Source organism: Eschrichtius robustus, chromosome 14 (assembly GCF_028021215.1).
Source record: "Eschrichtius robustus isolate mEscRob2 chromosome 14, mEscRob2.pri, whole genome shotgun sequence".
In the NCBI taxonomy this organism is placed as follows: domain Eukaryota; kingdom Metazoa; phylum Chordata; class Mammalia; order Artiodactyla; family Eschrichtiidae; genus Eschrichtius; species Eschrichtius robustus.
The window spans coordinates 6,203,124-6,217,861 of record NC_090837.1 but is presented as its reverse complement, the minus strand read 5'-3'; the positions used below and the strand labels follow the sequence as shown (position 1 = coordinate 6,217,861).

At 58.2% G+C, this 14,738-nt stretch overlaps 1 protein-coding gene across 27 annotated transcripts in view; it reads right to left on the bottom strand.

The window, feature by feature from the left end:
• NCOR2 (nuclear receptor corepressor 2) overlaps positions 1-14,738 on the bottom strand; it is a 221,607-nt gene that overhangs the window by 84,850 nt on the left and 122,019 nt on the right. For 23 of the 27 annotated variants that reach the window (XM_068562668.1, XM_068562663.1, XM_068562673.1 and 20 more), the window contains 5 exons: positions 11,200-11,372; positions 10,140-10,233; positions 7,230-7,408; positions 3,718-3,772; positions 1,145-1,243 (listed from right to left, as the gene is read on the bottom strand). In XM_068562668.1, coding sequence (XP_068418769.1) covers positions 1,145-1,243; positions 3,718-3,772; positions 7,230-7,408; positions 10,140-10,233; positions 11,200-11,372 — 600 coding nt within the window. The remainder of the gene's footprint in view (positions 1-1,144; positions 1,244-3,717; positions 3,773-7,229; positions 7,409-10,139; positions 10,234-11,199; positions 11,373-14,738) is intronic. The other 4 variants (XM_068562667.1, XM_068562691.1, XM_068562688.1 and 1 more) reach the window with 1 other exon arrangement.

The following is a 14,738-nucleotide window of genomic DNA, read 5'->3' as shown; positions in this document are numbered from 1 at the left end:
CTCTCTCCAGCCTCGGGAAGGGAAGACGGTGGCCCTGGGGTAGGGGTGGGGGTCTGGGCTGGAAGACACCAATGACAGGGAACACCCACCTAAGAGAACCTCTGTGTCCTGTCCTCCCAGCACATGCTAATCCCGGCCTTCGTCCCTTTCCCCTGTCCGGTCCCCCAGGCCAGAGGCCCCAGGGAAGGGCCTGCCTCAACCAGCTCCAGTCCGGCATCTAACAGCAGTGCCCAGAGCCTCCTGCAGTGTCCAGCTCGCATCCCTCCGCCTGCAGCACAAGCCCACTCCCCCTCACCCCCCTACTCCCAGCATCTGCTCTGGGCTGATTCTTAACAGCCCGGAAGTGAAACAAATCCCTCCCCTTCCCTCCATCTCCCCAACACCAAAACACTCGCGAGCCCCCTTTAAAATGTGTGCCACTGACCCCCTTCATCTTTAACATAATTTACGGAATTTTTTTTTAAACGAATTCCCTTTTCCTCTAACTCAGAGGTCAGTGGACTTTTCCTATAAAGGACCAGAGAGTGAATATGTCAGGCTTTGCAGTTTCTGTCAGGACTACTCAACTCTGCTGTTGTAACAGAAAAGCTGCCACAGTAATATGTCAACGAATGGGCATGGCCGGGTGCCAATAAAACTTTATTCACAAAAACAGGTGGCAGGCTGGACTCACCCGAGAGCCATAGTTTGCTAAGTCCTGCTCTAACTTAAATCATCCTTCAGTCATGTCCGAAGCACTGATGTCTGAAAAACGGCAGGTTGACGTACTGGCTGTTTTTTTCTTTCACATATGCATTACGACAAAACACCAAAACTTATTTCTAAATTTTAAATGTTAAGTTTGTAGAACAGCCCAAGTCATCCTGGAAGCCCAGCCCTTGCTCTGGGAATGCGACCCTAATCCACCACAGGGACGATGGGTCACCAAGCCCGGAGTTCTAGAATTTTCCAGGCAGACGGTGGAAGGGGCCATTTCTCCCAGGTCTCTTCTCTGCTGCTGGGATAGGAGGAACACCCCCAGAGAGGGTCTCCCAGCCGCCACTGAAGGGGCCCAAACTGAGGGACCCGCTGCTGAGAAACACGAGGAGATGTCACCGCACGCTGCCCCCGAGCACGCCGGGAGCCCGCCCCGCCCCCTCCTCACCTGGCCCTTGCCGCGGCGCCGGTAGCTGCGTCTCACCAGGCTCTTGTAGTTCTCATTCTTCTTGGTCAGGTAGTAATAGAGGACACACTCAGCCACCGTCTGCAGGATGGAGAGAGAAAAGAGCTCTGAGGCGTGTGCAGTGCAGGCGGTCAGAGCAGGAGGCCGGGAGCCAGAGGCCTGGGTTCCAATCCTACCTCCTCCAGGTACTGGCTGGGTGACCCTAGCCAGCTTACCTAACCTCTCTGGGCCTCGGTTTTCTCACCTGTGTAGCAGGGGTACTAACAGCACGTATTTCACAGGGTTGTCATGAAGACCAAGTAAGTTAACACACATACATGTAAAGGACTTAGGACCACAAAACACACCCTGCAGAGGTGCTAAGCTCTTCGTATTGTGGTTGGAGCTACTGGCAATCGTAACGATGAAGCTGTCGCCTGCCATCCCAGCCCCAGGAGAACAACGCCTCCAGCTCCCCAACTCAGGTCCGTTCTCTCACCCCAGCTTCCTCCTCCCTAACATTTAGGGCCCTGAGTAACCTCTTCCAAGCTTCGTGCATCCAGCCTAACGTCGCCACGCAACTCTTCGTCTCTTGGGACGTTTATGTCTTTTCTCTGCTTTGGTCTTTGCCCCGCGGACCGGGGTCTGAATCCCGGCGCCGCCACTTGCTGAGCAAATGACTGGCGCTCTCGGAACCCCGCCACCTCCTCGTCCGAATGGGACCAGTAAGAGGGCATCGTCCTCAGAGAGCGACTGAAGGACAGAACACGACAATGCCGCCACCTGCGGCCACGGGGCCCAGTCCAGGTGACAGCTCGCCAATGCCAGCAGCTGTTACTGAGATGAGGCAAAATGTTTCCGTGATGCTCGGTGCTGGTGCCAAGCCTGGAACTGGCCTCTGAGGGGCAATCGTGAGGGCTGCTGGGTGCAGAGGACGGCTGGGCCTCAAACCCCTGCGTCCTCATCCACTTCCTAGAATAGACTGTGAACAGAGGCTGCCCCCAAGCTCAACCTGACCACGAGCATGGCCCGCAAAATAGTTAAGAAAAACATTTTATAATCAGATGCCAATATCCGCAAACTGGGGGATGTGGGTGTCTGACTTCCCCTTGAACAATTCGGGAGAGTGCCTTCCCGTGCTGGGCGACCACGGGCTGGCCCTAAGCGTCACTTGCCCCTGTAGACAGGCACGGGCTGGTCAGTCCACTGAGCTCCCACCCTGCTACTGGCCTCACTCACCACCAGGACACGCCAGTCCCCAAAGGCACAGCTGGCAGCCCCAGCTTCAGACCCTTCTGGAAGCTCTATTTAAGTCTCAGCTTGGGCTGCCTCTTAGCCAAAGAACACCGTAAAGTTTATCCTCCAGCGCAGAGACCTCTGATTCCCTCATTCAAACAGTGCTGCTCTACTGCCAATTTCTGAAACCCCCGCTTCTATCTCCGGGGAGCCCCAACCTATTGCCTCCTGGGTTGTCCACACCCCTAGTAAGAAGCTGTCACTAACCCAGAGGAGAGGCTATTTATAGGGCTTGCTTCTCCACACTGGTTTTTCAGGCCGGGAGAGATTTCGCTTCCCCACGCTGCCCCATCTCCCTCCTTCTATGGGTATCGGCTCACTGAGGGCAGATGCTGAAAACAACTGTTACCCTTTAAAATACCCGCCTGGATCCGGTTCCGACCGCCCTCCCACAGCGAGGAAGCGTGAGGCCTCCAGTAGCATGGTATCTGCAAAGCTGGGAGTGGGCGGACACCCCGTCTGAGAACCGAGATTCGGGGAAACGCTGCTTTAAACACCCAGAACAGCAGCTCCAGAAAGTAAACCTTTTCAGGAAGCTTGTCTGGCTCCGCCCTGGTGATGCTGGGGTCCAGCGGGCGACTCTGACACAGGGCCACGTCCAGCCCCCAAACCAGCTCCCTCCTACCTGCGGCCGCTGCGGCCACTGCCCAGCCTCGCCTCGTGGGTACACAAAAGGGGGCTTTACCATTTCCTGGGACGCTCTGTGTCCACCTGCCAACAGGGAACCGGAGCAGAAAGAGGCACCGCTCCAGGCTGGGTTTGGGGGCAAAAGGCGGAGCTCAAGCCTCAGTTCCACGTAAAGGTTTATCCAAAGGGGATGAGGATAAACCACACGCCAGGCTTCGCATCAGGGGCGTCAGCGTACAGTGACCATCAGAGGGACCTAGAAAGGTCATTCCATCCAGCGCCCTGGAAGATCGCCACTCTTGCCTATAAAGCCTTAATTAGGACGCCAGGCATGGCAGGGCTTCCAGAACCCATGTCCAGTCTGCCAGGATGCTTTGCTGCCACGTCTGAGGAGCCGGTGCACACAGCTCTCCTGGGGTTTCCCAGCCTGGAGCTCCGCCCTGGGAGAAGGGGGCGGGGCCTGCGGTTGCTTCTCCCAGGAGGGAGGAAGGAGGGAAGTGCCGTCAGACACAGCAAGGAGAGCAAGGGGCCAGCAGGCAGAGGCCTCGTGGGTGGGGAGGGAGGGTCCTTCGGCCCAGCCCAAGCGGCTGCCCCCAGGAGTGACCGCCAGAGGGGGACGGGGCGGGTGGCGCTGGGCCGGAGGGCAGACTCACCTTCCTCTCCAGGAACGATGCGATCAGGCCGAAGTTCTTGGGGTGCTGCATGAATCTGCGGGGAGAGAAGGGCGGGCCTGAGACCAGGCTGAGGGGGGCTGCCCAGCTGGGCGGCCGCCGAGCTCCCGGGCGCCTGCCATCTCCGCTGGCCCGGCACCGCCCCACTCGGAGCAATTAAGCCCAGGGGGGTGTGGGAAGGGCCGCGGCAGGCGGGACGGAGGGCTAAGAGAGGGCGTTCCTTGGAGTGAGTCACTGGTTTTAGCGCCTTTGAAAATACATTTGTTTGTCCTGCTGGAGGCGGGTTCCAGGAAAAATGAGGACATGACATGCAGCCCTTTGGTGGGGTTCCCCCCCTTTTAAAATCTGCTTTTGTTTCTGTCTCCGGCTGGGCCTGGGAAGCTGGGCCTCGCCCGGCCCACGCGGGGCCGCCACGGGCGAGGTCACGGGGCAGGGCCGTGAGAGGTGGGAGCAGAGGCTTCGAGCGCCCGCCAGGAGGCAGGCAGGAGGCAAGCCGGCCCAGGAGGCCGAGGGAAGGGACCCAAGCTGGAGGGGTGGCGGGGAGCTGGCACCCCACCAACTGGCTTCCTGCGAAACAGGGAGAATTACTGGGAAAGAGCTGGGCCAGACTGAAATGTCAGGGCCACAGGAGCAGGCGGACAGCGGGGGCGGAGATGTGGGTCACGGCTGCTGGGGCCCCGGGGATGCTGGGTGGAGCCTCGGCACGCCCGTCCCCAAGACGCGCCACCGCCCCGCGGCCTCCCTGGGGAGAGGAGAGGCTGCTGGGGACGCAGGGGCCCCGGGGTCCCCCCACCCCCCGCCGCCGCCGGAGGGAGCCTGGGCCAGCGCTGGCGATCGTCCTGCCCAGCCCTCCAGATGGCTGGGCAGGAGGCCAGTGGGCCCCTCCCCTGCTCCCCAACCAGACACTGGAGAAGCCAGAGCGGCCTCTTCTCTTTTCCCAGAGGAAGCCGCGAGTCAGAGGCAGGCTTCCCAGCCTGGGATCCTGCCTCGGGCAGCTCACAAAGCTGGAGGCGGCCTAACGCCCTGATTTCCCAGACAGACAGTCTTCCCTTCTCCTCCCTCTCCCTGCCCCAGTGACACTTCCTTCCCCACAGATCCCTTCCTTGGGGTTTCCCCACGCAGAGATGGGGCCCCAGGAGACCAAGAAGCACACGTGGGAATCTCTTAGGTCACCTGTTCCACCTCCCTCCAACCTACACCTGGGTCCTCTGCCATGTTTCCTGAGAGTTTACTCTGACACTGGGTACCTCCAGACGGCTAAACGAGGAGGCACGGAGGCTACACCCATTTTACAGACGTGGAGACTGAGGCTCAGGGAGGGGAAGTGGCTGCTCGAAGTCACAAAACCAGTAAGTGATGGAGCTCTACGCCACCGGCACGTGATTCTCCAGGGCCCTGAGTGCTGTCAGTTCCGCTGAAAACGAGAGGTCACCCAGGACCTTGAAAGACTCAAGGTGCCGAACTGGGTCTCAGCAGACATCAGCCCAGCCTGGGCCCCCCCATTCTGCAGCTACTGGACTAACAGTGTGAAATCCTTAGGTCGGAACAGCAACATGAAAAATCCAGAAAGGCCAAAACACAGAAAGCATTCCCAGAAATCTTTTTTTTTTTTTTTTAAAGAAAGCATAAATAAATAAAACATCAAACATACCAGGGGGAATTTAAATACCTAATGCAACAGTAATTCTTAGCATCCATGACCGTCCTACAGTCACTTCACTGGTTTTTAAATTGTACAACACCAGATACGGGACGACTTGATTCGACGTCTGTGACCGTGAGGACCTAGAAATGAGCTGCTAACTACCTGGGTTTCCTGTCTCTGAGCAGTAAACCCCAAACACACGGCAGGAGTTGCTCCCCAAAGCGCTATTTCCTGTGGAAGGTCGCTGCATCTGTGTTAGGCGCTCGAAGGTGCATTACACCGTCCCTCTGTTTTTATGTGTTTTAGAATTTCCATAATCAAAAGCCATTTAAACAAACAAACAAAAACTTTCCACACAAGACCCTCTTCAGTAGCTCCTCCTGCATTTCCAAGTCCTGGTGTCTGCCCTGGCTGATGCACCCCAGCCTTGCCCATGACCCATCCCCGTCCCTGAAGCCCAGTCTGACACTCTGGGGCCACCCAGCTCTGCAAAGGGCAGAGACAGCCCCAGCCCCTGCGGCCTGGCCCCGCAGTGGGTGGCTGGAGAACGTGGGACACCCCTTTTGAAGAAACTCTGAGGCCTTCTCGGGAGGCGGAGGTGAACGTGGACGCCCCGCAGCTGAGTCCCCCACGCCCTCCTGGCTGAGCGCTGAGGCCTCTGCCTCAGTTTCCCGCCCTCTTGCCTTATGGGGGTCCTGGGTCCTAAGGAGGCGCTCTGTGCCCAGGATGTGGTTCCCTGGGACACACATTTTGAGTCTGGTGGGGGAAAGGGAGTGCTTTCTCCATCTGGTTCCTCACCCGTCTCCCCAAAACAGTCATTCTGCTCTTTCATTTGAGAAGAAGCCCCAAGCTTCACCTCTTAGCATCCAGTTCCTGCCTCTGCTTTCCAAAGACCCCCCACCCTGCTCCTTGGCTCCATACCCCCTCTCCCCCGACAAGTCTCTCCATTGCAGCTGAGTCCCTGCCCCGAAGCTGGGGGAGTCTGAATCCTGCCTCCACCATTTGCAAGCTGTGTGACCTTTGTTAAGTGTCTCAACCTCTCTGAGCCTCTGTTTCCTCATGTGTGTAATGGGGATGGCCTGTTAACGCCGTTATGAGGGATAAGAGGGACAAATGCACAAACCCCAGAAAACATCTGTCCAGTGTCTGTGATGAAGGATGTGCTCCACAAATAGCCACTTTCCAAGTAAAATGAAAACCGAAAAGTCACCGGACAGCCAAATAACCCTGCCCAAGGCTTCAGCCCAGCCTCGAAGGTCCTCCTGCCTTGTTCTTCTGATACACACTGCCCCATTTCATGTAAAACTGCCTTGACACTTTGTACTGGTTTGAACAGTGTCCCCCCAAATATCATGTCCTCCCAGAACCTCAGAAGGTGACCTTATTTGGAAATGAGTCCTTTGCGGATATAATTAGTTAAGATGAGGTCATGCTGGAGTAGGGTGGGCCCTGAATCCAATGTGACTGGTGAATTTATAGGAAAAGGAGAAGACACAGAGAGACACACAGGAAACAAGACCACGTGAAGACACACTGAGATGGTGAGATCCATCTCCAGGCCGAGGGATGACAAAGATCGCCGGCCACCACCAGGTGCCAGCCAGGTGCGAGACCTGGGACAGACTCTCCCTTGGAGCCTTCAGAAGGGACCACCCCAGCCCACACCTTGATCTTGGACTTCCAGCCTCCAGAACTGTGTGAGGATAGATTCTTGTTGTTTAAAGTCACACGGCTGGTGGTCATTTGTCGTGGCAGCCCTAGGAAGCCAGGACAAGCCTCAACAGGACAGGTTTCTCAGGGCAGGGGAGGGTGGCCCGGCCAGGCCCCGACCCCCGTGACGGGGACTCACTTCTCCCGGAAGGTCTCCTTCTCCTGCTCGCTCCACATGTTCATGACCTGGCGGTCTTTGTACACCTTCATGGGGTCGTCCATAAGCCCGTTCATGTTGATGAACTTGATACGCTGCTGGTCGGCGTCGTACAGCATCGGTGGGATCACGGCCAGCTGGCGCATCTGCTTCTCCAGGTTCTGGAGGGGAGTGGAGACGGCAGAGGGCTCCGGTTGGAAAGCACAGGACAACGGGAACAGGGTGGGGAGGGGGAGGGGTGCTTGCGCCAGCACAGGGGACCCAGGTGAGGAGCAGAGTGTAGGGGTATTCCGGGCGAGACAGGAAAAACGCAAAACCAGCGAGAAAGCGAATGATGAGTTAAAAAATAATAATAGCCCGTGCAGGGGGAAGGGAGAATTTAAAGGCGGCCCCAGAGAGGTTTACGGTGGGCAGGGCTGTTAAATTAAATGCAGACAGCAGCAGCCACCTTATCTGCAGAAAGAGGGGAGCAATGAATCTTCCGTTTGGAAATGCAAGTGCCATAAAATACTGCAAGAAAGATGTGCAGCCCCGCTGGGCCAGACTAGCTCAGGAGACGGGCCCTCCAGCTTCAGAGGGCACGCGGGGTGGGGCGGGGGGCTGCCTTGCTCTGCGGGGGGCCCGGTGAGGCTGCAGAACCATTTCCTCGCCCGCCACCCACCCCCAGCCCTGGATCCAGCTCCTTCAAGCGTGCCCACTGGGGACCAAGCCTGCCCAGCCCCGTGCTCGGCAGGAGTCGGGCGGGCTCACTCCTAATGCACCAGGATGGCTATTAAGAGGCTCTGAGCCGCCACTCAGCTGGACTCATTTCCCCAAATCTCTGCAGCCAGCCCATTACTGGTGATTAATTACCCATCTCCGGAGGCAGGCAAGGGTCCAGCCCGGCCAAGGTCAGCCAGTTCAAAGGCTCCGCTGCCCAACCTCCCACATCCAAGCTCTCCACTCAGTGCTGGGGATTCCCAACAGGAGCAGGGGAGCGCAGCGGGGGGCACGGCCCTGACCCTCGGCTGAGACGGGCCCCCCACAGAGGCCTGAGCCTCCCCCGAACTCCAGCAGCCCTCCAACACCTTCACCTCCCCGACGTCCTCGGCTGCCCGAGATACACAGCACTGGCAGACCCCAGGCAGGGTTTCTCCTGGCAGGAACCCCACCCCTGCTCTGCTGCCTCTCCCCAACGGGGCACGAGCGCTGACTACCGCAAGCTCCCCCCAAATGGAGAGCATTGTTCCTCCCGCCCAGCCCCCTCCTTCCCACCCTCCCAGGGAACCTCGGGTCAGCCTGGGCTGGGTGAGGTGAAGTTTCTGCCCTGAATTCCCTTTCCAACCATCATCTGCGAAAGCTGTTCCCTCAGCATCCCTGGGGACACTGGTGGCTGCATTCTTGTGCGGCCAGGACCTGGGGAAGCGGGCCTCTGGGATGGGGGCCGGGGTGGGTGGGAGGGGGACACTGAATCAGCTGGGATGCCAGGCGCCCTGCCTGCATCAGGCAGGGAACACACGGGAAAGGGCCGCCCTCCTCTTGTTCCCACATGCCCCTGTGGGACGTGTACGTGGCCACAGCATTGAGGGAGGGAAAGGAGCTCGAGCGAACCCACAGGTGTGAGGACAAAGGCTTTCCAAGTTCTGCTTTCTGCAGACTGAAGGGTGTTCAAAACAGGGACATAGCACGTGAAGTTTTAAAACGAAGGCTCTTTTTTAACGGCCAGAGAGTCTGAACTACCTGCATCAGACTCGCGTGAACAGCCTGGTGAAAAATGCAGATTCCTGAGCTCCGCCCCAGATTGGCTAAATCAGAACTGCTGGGGCAGGGCCCTAGGAAACTGCAATTCAAGCCAGACTCCCCCTCCCCAGGACTCTTCAGTCTGTCCGAAGTGAGAATCAGTGGCCTAAGCAGTGCTACCCAACAGAATGTTCTGCAACGATGCAGGTGTTTACTGCCTGCTCTGTCCAACATGGGGCCACTAACCACGTGTGGCTTCTGAGCAACTGAAATGGGACTGGTGCCACAGAGGAACTGAATTTTTAATTTTATTTCATTCGTGCTAATTTCCATTTAAAGAGCCATGTGCAGCTAGAGATAACTGCACTGGGCCCGAGCTGCAATGTCTCCCATCCGGACAAAAGTTCTGCCTGTACGCAAGGCCCCGCGCAGGAAGAATGTGCCCCCCTGCTTTTGTGAGACTCCCTCTTGTCTACTGCGATGTTGGGAACATGGTGGGTGGGGCGGGGGGACTGGCACACTAGATGCTTGACCTACAAGACTTAGGAGGGGACAGGCCAGCACCAGCCCTGCCCCAGGAGCAAACGCCTCCTTTTTCTGCTTTCTGGTCATCTTTGGGCTCTGGTGACCACAGCCAGGGTCACCTGGCTGACAGAAGGTCATCTGGGAACTCCTGATAGAAGGTCCCCGGCTTGGTGAACAGCTGGTGAGATGGGAATCGCCCTCTGCCCCCAGTTCTGGGCACGGGGAGGCTGACCTAGAAACCACAGCTCTCAGGCACTCGTGCCCTCTGGCTTCTGGTCAGGCTCAACCAATGGGAAGCACTGAAAGTAGACGGGGGCGGGGATGGGGAGTGAGAGGTGGGGGTACTTATCCCCTGGTTTCCTCCCCTCCGTGGCATCACGGATGGGGCCCTTCCTGGCCATGTCCTACCAGGGGGCCTCTCCTCCACAGCCCCAGGAAGGCCCCTCTCCCCGCTTGTCCTTCAGGCTGGGGATGGGCGATGTCTACTCCCCTGGTGCCCCACTATCCCACCTTGGTTCTGCCCACACTTCAGTAACAAGCCCCTTGATTTCAAGCATCCAGATGAATTCTGCTTCCTGCTGGGAGCTTCTCCACGCGCAGGGGACACAGCGGGTGGAGCTGAGGTCAGGGTCAAGGCCGTGGACTTACCTCCTGCTCTGAGAGGCCATCGATGATCTCGGACACCTCGTGCTCGCTGCGGGCGGCCGACATGGAGAGCCCGCTGCCCCGCTGGCCCACCCTGCTGGAGACCAAAGGGACATGCTCAGGACCGGCCCCTCGGCAGCCAGGGACACGCGGCCGGCACAGCGGCACAGACCCGAGCCCACAGGTTCCCCAGAGGTGGCGTGTGGGCAGTGAGGAGGGGCCAGGCCTCACACCCACACAGACAGCCCTGAGCCCAGGGGTCCAGGGGAGGGCATGGAGCCCCCAGACTCACCCAGAAATGCCAGAACCCTTTTTCTCTCCTAAGATGCCCACCAAAAGACCACACACAGATCCACATACAAATCCCAGCTCTGCCTCTTCGGACCTGTCCCTCAGTGTCCTCCCCGGTACCACGGGGATAAGGTGGCACGTGGCACCCAGGACCGGGAGGAGGCATTCGGTGAGATACGCACCGTGAGTGTCCAGGAAAGAGTGAAATCCAGCATCCCTGCTCATGGCCCATCACCTTATCTGTGTGACAACAGATGTCACAGCCGCATGTCACCGAGCACCTACTCTGCGCTGGGCACTCCTACACAGGATCCCACCCAGTCCTCACGGCCGCCACGTGAGACCAGCATCCCTCTCCTTTGATCCACACCAGGGATCTCAAACTCAGCTGCCTTCAGGGGCCGCATAAATGAACGAAGCTGGGAGGTACCAGCCTGTGGCACACCGGAAGGAGAACTCACTCCACCAAAATGGATTTAAGCTTCTTTCAATTAAGTATTAAGGCCGGGCAGGCACCAAGTGACACATCCAAGGCTTGATGCGGCCCCCGGGCTGCCAGTTGGAGAAGCTGCTGTGCTTCCTGTTTCACGCCGGCCAGGGCTCCTCTGCGGACAGTGCCTCGAGCTGACCCAGGCCCCGGGAGGCAGGAAAGGAGGGAGGGGGGAGGGGGAGGGGAAGGGGGGGAGGGGAGGGGAGGGGAGGGGGAGGGGAGGGGAGGGGGAGGGGAGGGGGAGGGGAGGGGGGGAGTGGGCCCAGCCCCCCCGCCGCTCACCTCTGCATGCGCTCCTGCAGCTCCCGCTGCTTGCGGATCTCGGGGAACTGCTTCTCGTAGTACTCGCGCACCTTGCTCTCCTTGGCCCGCCGCCGGGGGTTGTTCTCAATGCGCTCCACCTTCTTCTCCCAGGCCTCCATGAGCTGGTCATAGCGCTGGCAGAACTTCTGCTCCTGGGGGGGTGCGGGGGAGCCCTGCGGCAGCCGCTCCTCCCGCATCCGACACCCAGCCCCTCCCCGGCTCCCCGCTCTGCTGTGTGCCCGGGCACACGTGGGCAGACACGCGATCACACGCGGGGACATGGGCAGACCCAGGCACGTGGGCAGACACGCGATCACGCAGAGACCTGAGCAGACCCAGGCAGACCCGGGCCCCTGAAGAAAACCCACAGGCTGCCCTAAGGACCTGGCCGCCTCGCTCCCTGGGGAATGGGCCACCCCCCGCCGGCCTCCCTCCAGAAAGGCCTCGTACAATACGGAAGCTTCCAGCCACATGTGGCTGTGAAGTTTAAATCAGGTAAAATTAAGTAACATTTAAATTCAGGTCTCTGGTCCCTATGCCACATTTCTAATGCCAGTAGCCATGTGAGGCCAGGGCTACCACCCATAGTGGGCAGTGCACACAGACCATTTCATTCACTGTCAGTTGCATCGGACGGTGCGGCTCTGGGGCGTCCATCAGGCCCGGGACAGCCCCATGGAAAGCATTCTCTTTCTGAAGAGTTCCTCATCCCCCGGCCTCAGGCCAGCCACGCTCCCCACACCCAAGGACTGGGTGTGAAGACTCAAGCTGCCGCCCATCCAAGACAAGGAAGTCCCTCTCCAAGTCTAACCACAGTGCTTCCTGCTGTATGTCCTTCCTTAGAGAAAAGACCCCGGCCTGGCCCAGAGTGTAGCTGCCTGGCTTCTGAGTCTCCAAGGTGACCCGGACCTCAAGCAGGCAGGGAGCATCTGGCTGCCCGTGAGACCCGATCTCCCCGTCTCTAACAGCTGCCGTGGACAGATGGCATGGTCTGGGAGTCTCGCTTGAACGCCTCCTCGACACTTCAGCATAATCAGAAAACCCGTCTCTGGTCCTCGTGCCCAGACACCCCACCCCATCCTGAATTTCAGCTTCTGACCAAGGCAGCTTGTGACCTTGGTCCTCAACAAACCCAGCAGCGTGATGGTCCCCAAGTGGCCATCAGGCCAGCTTTGAGGAGGAGCAGAACTTGACCTCCAGCTCCCGGGGGGTCCCCAGGTATGTGGGCTGCCCCAAGAAGCCTTGGGAGGTCAAGTTCCAGTAGCAGACAATAGCCACACATGCTCGTGGCAAGGTGCCGAGAACAGCACCCCTGAGGGTGAGAACCGGCGTGAAGGAAACCCAGCCCAGCCCACCATCAGAGCAGGGGACCCTCCCCACCCTCTCAGGCAGAGGAAGAGAGGCCTCGATCTGACGGGCGAGAGCGAGAAAATATGTCAGATGGGGAAAAGGCGAGAACATGTTCACCAAAAACCAGCAGAGGAAAAGAATGCAGTTACCCGTGAAGATAGGCAAGAAACCCGCAGGGCCACCAACCAGCTGCCCAGTGGAGGGGCGAGCAGGGCGGCCAGCAGGACGCCCCAGCCCTGCCTGGGGCCCTCGTGGAGCAAGGGACAGGAACAGCCGTGCGGGCACACGCAGCCACACTGCCCAGCCCCAAGCGCCACACGCAAAGACGCGAGCAGCTCCTGAGGACCGTCCAGGATGAGGAAGCCCCACTCCACGTCTAACCACAGTGCCACCTGCTGTGGCCTGAGCACTGGAGGTGCTCTCCGTCCACTGAGGGCCGAAGGCACGGGGCGCCTCGGGACAGAGCACGGCAGTGGCTGCGGCCCTCCCCTGGGGCAGCAATGACCCTGCCAGGGGGTTTCCACATAGTGGCCCCGCTGGCCAGGGAAGGAAGCAGGTCACACACTCACATACACACATGCACACACTCACACGTAACACACGCACACTCCCTTACACGTACATGCACGCACGTGGACTTAACATTCTCACACTTACAATACACACTCACACCCACACACTCACTCATAAACTCACACACACACATTCTCACACTCACACTCACACCTCAGAGGCTGGAGCACTGCTAAGCTAGTCTGCCGGGTGCCAGGAGCAAGAATCTGCAGAGGAAAAGGAGGATGGCCCCTGCGACCACAGTCTGTGCGTGTCATGAAAGCAGGTCACCCTCAGTGGGAACTCTTCTTCGTAGCACCATCATCACCATCAGCGTCCCCATCGTCATCATCTTCATCATAAACACCATCATCACCATCAGCGTCCCCATCGTCATCATCTTCATCATAAACACCATCATCACCATCAGCGTCCCCATCGTCATCATCTTCATCATAAACACCATCATCACCATCAGCGTCCCCATCGTCATCATCTTCATCATAAACACCATCATCACCATCAGCGTCCCCATCGCCGCTGACACTAGCTAAGTGCCACCGTGTCACATGCCGGGCACAGAGCTGAGTCCTTCCCGCGACTGACTCTCCCAAACAACAGAAAGCCATGACCGCCATCCCCTCTGTACAGGCAGGAGTTCAGAGCTCAGGGCCGTCAGCCCAGGATCACACAATTAGGGACGGGAGGTCAGGATCCTGATGGTTGTTCTGATAAAGTCCAGTGCGTCTACTTTTCCTTTTGCTGCTCGTGCTTTCGGTGTCACACCCAAGATCCGCTGCCCAATCCAAGGTCGTGAAGATTCACCCCTATGGGTTTCCTTTTAGGAACTGTATGGCTTTAGCTCTTGCATTTAGGTCTTTGATTCATTTTGAGTTACTGTTTGTGTTAATTCCGTGAGGTGGAATCCAACTCCATTCCTGTGTGTGTGGCAGTCCTGTTGTCCCAGCACCATTTGTTGAAAGAGACGGTCCTGTCTCATTGAATGGACATGGCCACCTGTCAAAAATCCAGCAGCGACAGATGTGAGGGCTTGCTTCTGGCCTTTCTATTCTGTTCCATTGGTCTCCATGTCTGTCCTTAGGCCAGAACCATGCTGTTTTGATTATTGTAGCTTTGTGATATGTTTTGAAATCAGGAAGTGACTCTTCCAACCTGGTTGCTCTTTTTCAAGATTGTTTTGTCTATTTGGGGTCCCCATGAATTTTAGGGTCAGCTTGCAGATGACGGTTCTGAGCACCCACTGCAGTCCGGGGCGTTGCCGTGAGCACACTGCTTGCAGCCTTTCACTCAGTGGCCTGATGAGGTGCGTGTTACTATAATCCCCACCAAACAGAACAGGAACCTGAGACCAGGAATTAAATGATTTGCCCTGGTCACCGAGCAGGGCCAGGATTTGAACCCCTCCTACTCCACCAGGTGTTTCAGGATGGAGCTCTACACTCAGGGAAACGATGAGAGATGGGGTGACCAGGAGGTACCCCCAAAACTGAGGAAGACAGCCTCAGGCCGACGGACAGAGCGCAAGGAGGGAAGTGTTAGGGAGGTGGCTGGAGCTGGCTGGCCAGGGGAACGGGCCTCTGTGGTCACCTGGTGAC